An 11,089-nucleotide genomic window follows, 5' to 3' on the forward strand; every position below is an offset into this window, starting at 1 on the left:
TCCAGAGCGGCTGCTGCTGGGGGGGAAACAGGCAGAAAGCATACACAGTGGGTGTCTGTTTTCCAAAGATACAAACCCCACACTGCACATCTGGCTCTGCATGTTGTAGTAGCCACATCTGGTTGGTTTAAATGCACAAAAAAAGACAACACGCACAGCCGTAAATTTGCCCAGCAGTTCCTTTTATTCGATTTGAAACTCAGATTAAATCAAGTGTACTAACTCCTAAATTCATCCAAGTTCAAGGTAATCCAACACCTTCTTTTCCATGGTTTTTTTACGTCTACAAAAGTTATTTGAAAGCGAGGATTTACAGTTTTTACATTTCATCAGCACACTTGGAGAAGCTCTCCTTCTGATTAATGTCTTTACAAAAATGCAGAGCAGCGCTGGCCAGCTCTGGTCAGGTAAAACCTTTTTAAATGTGCATTTCTTTACATTTTGTAAATATATATATTTATATTAACCATATACAATCCTGATTATACAACCAATTAGCAAAAATGAAGGCACTTAAAACTCCCAAAACTTCCTTTATAGTGCCTATAAATAAGAAAAGAAACGCCACCCCCCTTTACATATAACTATACTAACATATGAGCTGATCAACCACAGGCCGCAGACGTAATTACAACGCTTTGCATATCACAGTCCGGCCGTCTGCGGCAGACGAGACTTCGCAAGAAATGTCTTCATGGGTTTAACAGATGAAGCACGCACATCTCCACGCAGGCTTTCGCTGCCAGAGCTTTAGGAAAGTCCTGGATCAGATGCAGTTTGCTGCTGAAAAGAGGAATAAAAACGACTCCGAAGACAAGCGAATAAAAGACACGATGCAAGTCTCAGGATGAAGACTCGCAGGACGTGAGACGTTTCCTCTGGTCTCGAAGGATTGAGCTGCACACAGCGAGTTTAAAAGGTCACTGAAGTGGAGACTAAATGTAAATGTAACTCATAATGAAGAGGACAGTTTCTGTTAAAATCAAATATGTTGTTTTCTGAAGTGTGAATGACCCACAGACGAACTCATCTCGCGTCCTTTCTGCATGTGGAGTCCTTTCATTGCTTATTTTTAACTTAAGTAAAGTTGAGACAGATTGCATAGAGCGGTAATTGCTTAAAAAAAAAAACGACATTTAGTTTCAGTCCCCTCTTTAAAAAAAAAAAAAAAAGAGATTATTAAGCCGATGAGCTTTATTTCTGCAGGATATGTAAAAGAAGAGCAGCAGTGAGTCTAACTCAGTCTGTGTAGTGTATTTGTCATGGTTTAAAGTGTGCATCACTGCTTTAACAGGTCTTTGAGCACCGCCCCCCCGCTCTCTGCGGACACCGCCACCGGGGTGAAGGTGGGCAGCGCGGCGGAGATGGGCTTCATTAGCAGGTGACCCCCAGGACCCCCGGAGCTGGAGCCGGCCAGCAGGGGGACGGCGGCGGAGCGCGGAGCCAGGAACGGGTTCATCTCTCCGGGTCGCTTCCCGAACGACGAACCCCCTGCGAGGAGGAGAGGACAAATGATGTTCATTTCAAGAGTTTGGGCTGTTTTGCGTTCAATGACATGTCTTGTTTTAACGACTGGTGGATAGTATATCTGAATAAGTATAAATACATGCACAATTAGCTACTTTTTCTCCTAAATTCACCCAAAGTAATCATTTAATAATTCCTCATTTGCATATCTAAACATAACACTTCAGAAAACTTGTTTAACCCTATTCACCTGTAGTCACCATCACTGCATTCATGCTATATAAGTGTCATGTATTATTATTATTGTAGTGTTGTGACCTCCTATGAGGAGACTTTAAATTAAGTTAAATATGCATTCACTGTTAATTTTAAGATTTTGGGCTATTTCGCCTGGACTAGTGGATAGTTAAAATCTAATAAATCCACATGTGTAGATTTCTCCTAAATCCACTAAAAGTTACCATTAATTAAGACCTCATTTACATATTCAAACATAACATGTCAGAAAACATGTAATACAAAAAATTATTGTATTAATGTCAGTAATGAAGTTTCATCTGTTAGTTAAATATTTTACCCCGTTCTCCTGCAGTGTCTTAATGTTGGCGGTTATTCCCAAAGTGTTTACCTGCGCCTGACGCTGCGCTGTTGGTTCTCCTCGGAGGCGGCGCGCTCAGAGGCGTGATTTCATGGACGAGGAGTTTTGGTGCGGTCATCGAAGGCGACGACTCGATCTCCAGGAACTTTACAAACATCTCTGAGAAGGACTGCAACAACAACAAAGAGAGGAAAGTGTGAAGGGCTTCAGAATAACTTCCTGGGAAAGAAATGGTGACTAAAATCTACTGTGGTGTATCGCAGCGGTGAGCATTGGGTAACAACCCCGGCAAAAACTGACATTTTTGTTGGTTTAAAATGAATGTTTTTTTACTCCGAGGAACCGCATCTCCTCACTTTGCAAAGTTGGATCAACGAGACTTTTACATTATAGCGCACATTTGGTTATCAACAAATACTAACAATAATCAATATTAATGCATCTATTTATATTCATAAAATCATAAAAATAGGTAAATGACAACTGGCACTACATTAGGAATGTAAATCAACTCAACATTAAAAATCCGCAGAATAAAAAATAATCAAAAATGATTTATTAACAATTATTTTTAATTAAATCGTCAGTTAAATGAAATACTATGACACCAACTTGTCTTTTCCATATTCCCAGTTCATGGTGACGTCAAAATGGAGATTTAGATTAATGGTACAGACATATTTCTCTGTGTGCATATTATTATCTCTCCTCCTGTTTTCACTCTGGACGTTTCCTTGTGAAAGCATACAGACCCCGAGTGCTTTGTTTCTCTATAAATGAAGGGAAGTTATGCTGGAGCCGGTCTGTGATAACTCGCTGAAAGAGAGTCCTGGGAAGTGTGGTGTTTGTCCAATATGCAACATAAATCAGTCAGAGCCATTACAGCGTTTCTCTGGGCTTGGCAGCCTTTTGGGTGGGGCGGGTTTGTTGGTCTCTCCTCAAAAGAAATTGTGATTTTACATTATTTTGCACAATTATATCTGTATAGAATAGATAGACTGAAATAAGGTCTGTGGTTAACACAAGCTGAACGCACTTTAATGTTTTGTTCTACGACATAAAATACATCAGTAAATAACCCACTGGTGGATTTAAAAACAGATGTTGCTAACAAGAGTCTAAATGAGACGACTAAACGTCATCACGCCCAACATTAGCCGCCTTTAGCTTAGCAGTGGTGACGTGAAGTCATGTGACCGTGCTGTAGTTCCTTTATAGCCCAACATTAGCCGCCTTTAGCTTAGCGGTGGTGACGTGAAGTCATGTGACCGTGCTGTAGTTCCTTTATAGCCCAACATTAGCCGCCTTTAGCTTAGCGGTGGTGACGTGAAGTCATGTGACCGTGCTGTAGTTCCTTTATAGCCCAACATTAGCCACCTTTAGCTTAGCGGTGGTGACGTGAAGTCATGTCACCGTGCTGTAGTTCCTTTATAGCCCAACATTAGCCACCTTTAGCTTAGCGGTGGTGACGTGAAGTCATGTCACCGTGCTGTAGTTCCTTTATAGCCCAACATTAGCCACCTTTAGCTTAGCGGTGGTTATTTGCTATTTGTGGAGGGATCTAGCACGATGCTAACTTTGTGAACTTAAAATAACCTAACGTTCGGTTTCTTTCTTACCGAGTTGAGGGTCTGTGCACTGGTGGGTCTCTGAGGAGTGTTCGGGACACTCTGAGCTCCTCTTCCTCCGAGCCAGGTAGAAACCCATCCTGTGACACCGTGACGACCGTCGTCCTCCAACATCTGCACACAGAAGTGTAGGATTATTTAAACACTTCCACACAAACATAACAAATAACAGACAGTGCCGGAACATGCAGAAACCAGACTGGGATGTTCGAAGCCTCCACCTAAATAATGTTAATTCATTGAGTTAATATCCCTATCCTTATTTTAGATTAACAGTTTTTTTTGTTCAGGAATTCGATTCCCTTAAATCTAACCGAAAAACCAGGTGCAGACATTTGAGACAAATCCTTTTTAGGATCTCAGAAGGAATAGTCTCCAAATGATCATAAAACACCTCATAAATGTGTGAATAAGTACATACAAATACAGAATGAAGTGATGAAAAGTGAAGATATTACAGTCTTATAAAGGTCATTCAGGCCTTTTTTTGTCATTGTTCTTCTGTTTCCAAAGAAGCGGAACGATTATTTCCCTTTAAATTGATTTCCTTTCCGTCTGCCCCACTAACTACTTGAGCTCATACACAGAAGGAAGCTCCAGAATCTTTCTTCCTTTCAAAAGGCAGCAGATGCACTGAATCTGAAATATGGTCTGTTTTTGTGGGACACTTGGCTGCGAGTCGAGTGGAAAAATCTAAATAGCAATAACAGGACATGAGGGAGGGCTTGAAAAGAAATAAGTGGAACGACCTCTTACACAATACATATGGCTTTTCTGAGGAGATGTATTTGTGTGTCTCTGTTTTGCTTTAGCAGTGTTGGGCAATCGCTGGCCGGAGTCCCACAGGGCAGGAGGTCTGGATGAGGAAACACTTTGTTTGTGAGCACCGAGAGGATTTGCTGGAGTTAAAAGTCACAGCTCAAAAGTAAAATGTAGTGACAATTAGTCTCTCTATTAGCAAGAGTAAGCCTGCCTACTTTTATTGTCATTATCTTTTAGTTTGTCCATGCTGTTATGCTTTTATTAAAGGGGCCCTACTGTGCTCATTTTCAGATTCATATCAGTATGTAGTGTTTCTACTTTAAAGAGTTCTCTCCTGCTCATTTTCAGGTGTATATCAGTATGTAGTGTCTCTACTTTAAAGAGTCCTCTCCTGCTGATGTTCAGATGTATATCAGTATGTAGTGTCTCTACTTTAAAGAGTCCTCTCCTGCTGATGTTCAGGTGTATATCAGTATGTAGTGTCTCTACTTTAAAGAGTCCTCTCCTGCTGATGTTCAGATGTATATCAGTATGTAGTGTCTCTAATTTAAAGAGTCCTCTCCTGCTGATGTTCAGGTGTATATCAGTATGTAGTGTCTCTACTTTAAAGAGTCCTCTCCTGCTGATGATCAGGTGTATATCAGTATGTAGTGTCTCTACATGTCTCCATGCTTTAATGTTCAAAAAGCTCTTTATCTTTCTCATACTGCCTGTGCTGCTGTACCTCTTTTCACCCTCTGTCTGAAACCAGAGCCCAGTCTGCTCTGATTGGTTTGCTGGACGGCTCTGTTGTGATTAGTCAACCGCTTAGAGATGTCCCGCCTCTTAGCCTATCACGTACAATGTGTTAGAGCGGTAGCCAATAGGAGCTAGAGTGTTCCTCAGTGATCTCAGTTCAATCGAGGCGTAACTTTTCAACCTAATATTCTCTAAAAGTAAGAACTCTTACCTACTAGGGCTGCATCTGGCAATTATTTATTTGTCAATGTTTTTAACAGTTTATTTAATATATTCATCTTTCGACTAATAAAACGTCAGAAAATCATGTAAATTGTCCATCTCAACTTCTCAAAGTTCAAGGCGATGTCTTTAAAAGGTCGCGTTTTGTCACTCCAAAACCCAAAGATATCCACAATTTCTGCGTAGAGATATGATAATGTGAATATTTGATTGTAAAACATTAACTATGGCCGTTTCTCAATGTCGAGTATACCTTCTGCAGAGCCACTAATTCAAGTATACCACGTCATCGAGTGGCGCCGAATGCTGGGCATTTAACATGCATTTAAACAGTCCTTGTATTCTTGAAATAGTGGCTCTGCAGCAGGTTCACTCGACATTGAGAAACGGCCTATGTGTCTGAGGAACGGCTCACCTTGTCCACATCTTCTCTGCTCAGCCCCAGCACACTTCCCATGAGCCTCAGCACGTCGGCACGTTTGTCCTTGTGTGTGTGGAAGTATCCCAGGAACAGGTTACGCATCAGGACTCTGGAAACACAAGGAAACGGCCAGAATATTATTAATATTTTAACATTTATATGGGCATTTTTATGTTTTTTTCCTTTTGATTATTATTTATTCTTTTTTACTTTTTTAATATTCAAACGTTTTCAAAAAACATTCGGATTTAAAGGTCACCTATCATGCTATTTTTAGGCAATAGCATAGGTCTCAGATATATAAAAAATATATACAAAACATGTCTATGAAGTGTTTTGCTCAAAATACCAAACAGATCACCCGTTCTAGCCATGCCTCATATCCCTCTATTTCACTTCCTGTTTCAAAAGTGCTGATTCTGGGGATAAAGCTTTAAAAAAAAAAAAAATAATTGATAAAAAAGAAAAGGAGGGGTCTGAGCTCATGCGGGACCCGGCAGCTACCGTCTAAACTAAATGCTGCCGTGATGAAACTCCATATCATGGATTATCAAGGATCTGAAACAGTCCGGAGCTCAAAGGCTTTCTCTCTTGCCGGTTACACCACAAGGTGAGTTCCTTTCTACTTCCTGCTTCTTCACACACATGCTCTCCAGTACAGGTTAGCTCTGAGTGTTAGCGATGCTAATGTAAACACCGACCATATTACGTCCAAAACAGTCGGGCATAGTTTCTGATAGCAACGTTTCTGATTGGGCCGTGGGTCCACATTTCAGATATTACGTCATATCGGACGCAAATCTGGATCAGCTCCGTTGTTCCCCGTTTTTAGAGATTTGGGTACGGAGGAAAAGAGAGAGGGGTTTATTTTCTGACGCTGCGGGAGTTCCCCAACGCACCGGGGACACATCTTTATGTATAAAAGACATCACAAAGTGCATTTTGCATGATAGGTCCCCTTTAAGGCATTTGCTGGCAGGACTCTTTGTCCGTTTTATTTTTTTTAAAAGGTGTCGGTATTTATAAATGTATAGACAAACCAAATCAAAAAATATTACAAAATAATATGATTTGAAACTTTCTCACATTTGTTGAATTTATCACTAGGATATACGAAAAATCTTAAAAAATTATCCCTTCTATACTTTTTTGGCAGTGAACCGGTAGCTTTCTAAATGTTTATGTAACTGAAACAGTTAAGCCTTAATTTTATCATAACAATTCAATATGTCCATATTTGGATGATTTTCTTTGCCTCTTTGTGAGATATTACTGCAGTAAGAGATGTGTCATAACATTAGATAAAGACAAAACCTCATCACATATCTATGCTACAGTTAGACTTTGTAAGATTCCTTGAAACTGTTAATGAAAACCAAAGGTGTTGTTGAACAAAATCTCATTAAAAGTAAATAAAAGAGAGAGAGACTTACTTATCAATCTTCCCCTCCGTGCTGTTCAGAAGACTCATCAGTTTCTGCTGCACCTCGTCCAACATCTCCTGTCTTATTTCCACTGAGAAACACACAGTGAAAGATATGTTATTGAACTTTTTAATATTAGATTATTTTTGTAGTATCATTAATTTAGTGTTAAAGGTCCCATGTCATGCTTTTCCGGTTATCACCCGTCCCCTTGTGTGTAATGTAGTTTTCTGCATGTGAACGGTCTGCAGTCACAAACCCTCAAGGTACACTCTGTAGCGAGTAAAACTCTAACACAGAGAACACCGGTCTGTGCTGCCACGTTGGAGATTTCATCATTTTCCCATTTGTTTCTTCCGGGAACCAAGTGACGTAACGACGACCCAACGGACCAATCCGTGGAGCCGTTACGTTACGGCGGGACGTGGTATTCTCATCCGTTTGTCCTTACTGGTGTCATTTCCTGGTTGCGAACAAACGCCATTGTAACATAATCACTGATGTTCCGCTGTAACGGCGAGCTGACCAATCAGTGGGCTCATAGGGAGGGGGGGGAAGCTCCAACAAGCCGTGTAGGACAGAGTGAATACACAGACTATACAGAGATGCTGTGAGAAACCAATGTGAGTTTGGAACATTGAACGATGTAAATCTATTCTAGTCGACCTCAACAATGGAATTATGATCAGTAGAAATGGCCAAGACATGTGACCTTTACATTACATTTCATTTAGCTGACGCTTTTATCCAAAGCGACTTACAATTACCGATTACAGGGACATTCTCCCTGGAGTAACTAAGGGCTAAGCGCCTTACTCAATGGCACACGAGTGGTGGTCCAGGCGGGATTTGAACTCACAACCTTCCGATCTGCAGCCCACCTCACTATCCATTAGACCACCACTACTTTAATACATGATACAAAGCCATCGCCATCCCCTGACTGCTGAGATATTCTCACGCTGACTATAAATAGAGAGAATGTAAACTCTCCACACAGCAGGTGATTGATTCGTAATGTAAATGCATGACTTCATATATCTGGACTCAACGAACACGATGTCTGGAAAGCCGTCTGAGAATTTGCTCTGAGGTAACGGCCAAATGTGAGAGTGATAAGAGGAGTGACATCTGCACAGAAATAATAAAACGGGAGAACCTGAAGCGTGGCAGAGACCAGGTTTACTTCTCTCTGTTACTCTGACTACGATAAGGACACTCGAGTAAAAACATGAGCAGGGGAGAAATAATAAGACGTCGATATTCAAAGGCCAGAGAAATGGCAGCAGATGCATTCCTTAATATCTCAAATAAACACGAGTCCGATACGTCACTTCTCCAGGGTGGGAATTGGGTTTTGGGAAAGTTGCTCCATTTGAGAATAGAATACAATTAAAGATCCATTAAAAAAATAATTCAACTATTTATTTAAACAAAAGAAGGTCAATTAAGAATGTGTAATAAAAGGGTATAATAAAAAAACTAGAATACATTTGTAAAAACGACATTAATTAATTGCATCCTTAAAAATGTATATTAATTTCGCTGTAAAGAAGGAGCTTTGATTGGTATTTTATTCTTTATCCCAGAGGTAATTGGGTTTGTGCGGCAGTTCCTCCATTTTATAATGAGATTTAATAAAAACAAATACAAAAACATGAACTTATAATTTAAAAGTGTACAATAAATAGGATACAATCATATATAGATAGAGAGAGAGAGAGAGGTAGATATATAGATAGATAGGTAGGTAGGTAGAGAGATAGATAGGTAGGTAGGTAGGTAGAGAGAGAGAGAGAGAGAGAGATAGATAGGTAGGTAGAGGTAGATATATAGATAGATAGATAGATAGATAGGTAGGTAGAGAGAGAGGTAGGAAGGTAGGTAGGGAGAGAGAGAGAGAGAGGTAGATATATAGATAGATAGGTAGAGAGAGAGATAGATAGGTAGAGAGAGAGAGAGATAGATAGGTAGGTAGAGAGAGAGAGAGAGAGAGATAGAGATAGATAGATAGATAGATAGATAGGTAGAGAGAGAGGTAGAGAGAGAGAGAGAGAGAGATAGGTAGGTAGGTGAGAGAGAGAGAGAGAGAGAGAGAGGTAGGTAGGTAGGTAGGTAGATAGAGAGAGAGAGGTAGGTAGAGAGAGAGAGAGAGAGAGAGAGATAGGTAGGTAGAGAGAGAGAGAGAGAGAGAGATAGATAGGTAGGTAGGTAGGTAGAGAGAGAGAGAGAGAGAGAGAGAGAGAGGTAGGTAGAGAGAGAGAGAGAGAGATAGATAGGTAGGTAGAGAGAGAGAGAGAGATAGATAGGTAGGTAGAGAGAGAGAGGTAGGTAGAGAGAGAGAGAGATAGAGAGAGAGAGAGATAGGTAGAGAGAGGTAGGAAGGTAGGTAGGGAGAGAGAGAGAGAGAGGTAGAGAGAGAGAGATAGAGAGATACTAGTCAAAGCGGTATATAACAAGACATTTATTTTACTGTTACCTCGTGTATATTTGTAATCTACGTTATGAATGCCAGACGCTTCCCTCTGAGGAGCAGATGTTGCCAGGGGAAACACAGCTGGCTGAACCTCACCTTGTTTCTTCAGCTCCTCCATCTGTTCCTCCTTCAGGTCCAGCTGATCGGTGAGGCGAGACGCCGACTCCAGAGCGGCGCTGGCTTCATCCAGGTTAATCTGAGAGAGAGGGAAACACCGACTGTAAATACATAATGACTGCAACTTCAGTTACATTTTTAGATTGAAACTCCGCCTGGAGGGAACACAGGAGCCTTTGCAGACCATGTACATGCACTAAAACCCTCTATAACACACGACAGCAGGGGTTCCCAACCTTTTTCAACTCAGGGCCCACTTAAGAATCTAAATAAAATGCTCGCGGCCCACATTCAACCATAAACAATACGGAGGCTAAATAAAGTTCTCAGAGTACTTTTTATTTTAATTAGAAAAGGAGCTGGCCATCAGTAGCATTTGTATTACACGGTTTAGTTGAATACTCGATTCTGATTGGTCAATTCAGAACATGTGACACGTTGTTAATCCAGTAGAACAGACCGCTGTCAAGGACTGTAATGACCGTTGCTAAGGAGGATCGAGAAAGAGAAAGGAAAGGAGGTTCAAATAAAAAAAAAAAATCTTAATAATGAAATGTTTCCACACAAATCATAATGTTTTGCAAATTATTTGGCGGCCCACTTGCAATGCCTTTGCGGACCACTAGGGGGCCGCAAATAAGATGTTTTAATGTATTTAATTACAGATGAAAACTATTTGTAGGGAAATAAAGTTGGCTAGAATACAAAAATAGCCATTTCATGTATTTTTTTTGTATAAAAGCATTTCATAGTTCCAGCTTAAGAAATGTAAAGCTTTGCTTATACTTCTATTACTTTTTATTGAGTATCATGCTAAATGCAGGACTTTTACTTGTATCGGAGTATTTTTACAGTGTTATATTAGTACATATGCTTTCGTTAAGGGTCTGAGTACTTATGTTGCGGGATATAATTAAATGAACATATCTGATTTGTTTGTTTGTTTGTTTACCTGCAGGGAAGATGCCTGGTCATGCAGCCTCTCAGCTTTCCTCTTCCACTCGTCCTTCTCCTTCTTCAGCCTGTCGAGCTCTGAAGAGTACATCGCTTTCTCCTCTGATGGGGAACAACACAATTACTACAGGTAGTAAGGGATTTACCGCATGGATGTATAATAACAACTGGATACAGCGTGGGAGGCGGAGTCTCGTTCTTTCCTATGAGAGCTGCTCATTGGCGCATGAAGTAAAAATGGCCCAACTTTTGAGAGAGCGAAACGTCACAGATTACCCATCA

The 11,089-nt window shown here is 40.5% G+C and overlaps 1 protein-coding gene across 1 annotated transcript in view; it reads right to left on the reverse strand.

Moving 5' to 3' along the window:
• Window positions 1-161: 161 nt before the first annotated feature.
• Window positions 162-11,089, reverse strand: part of trip11 (thyroid hormone receptor interactor 11) — a 40,572-nt gene continuing 29,644 nt past the window's right edge. Inside the window, exons 15-21 of the mRNA XM_034111155.2 lie at window positions 10,806-10,909; window positions 9,833-9,932; window positions 7,270-7,351; window positions 5,831-5,945; window positions 3,685-3,807; window positions 2,096-2,234; window positions 162-1,491 (exon numbers count right to left, since the gene is read on the reverse strand). Coding sequence (XP_033967046.1) covers window positions 1,280-1,491; window positions 2,096-2,234; window positions 3,685-3,807; window positions 5,831-5,945; window positions 7,270-7,351; window positions 9,833-9,932; window positions 10,806-10,909 — 875 coding nt within the window. The 3' untranslated portion in view covers window positions 162-1,279. The remainder of the gene's footprint in view (window positions 1,492-2,095; window positions 2,235-3,684; window positions 3,808-5,830; window positions 5,946-7,269; window positions 7,352-9,832; window positions 9,933-10,805; window positions 10,910-11,089) is intronic.

The sequence above is a fragment of the Pseudochaenichthys georgianus genome, chromosome 22 (assembly GCF_902827115.2).
Source record: "Pseudochaenichthys georgianus chromosome 22, fPseGeo1.2, whole genome shotgun sequence".
Classification (NCBI taxonomy): domain Eukaryota; kingdom Metazoa; phylum Chordata; class Actinopteri; order Perciformes; family Channichthyidae; genus Pseudochaenichthys; species Pseudochaenichthys georgianus.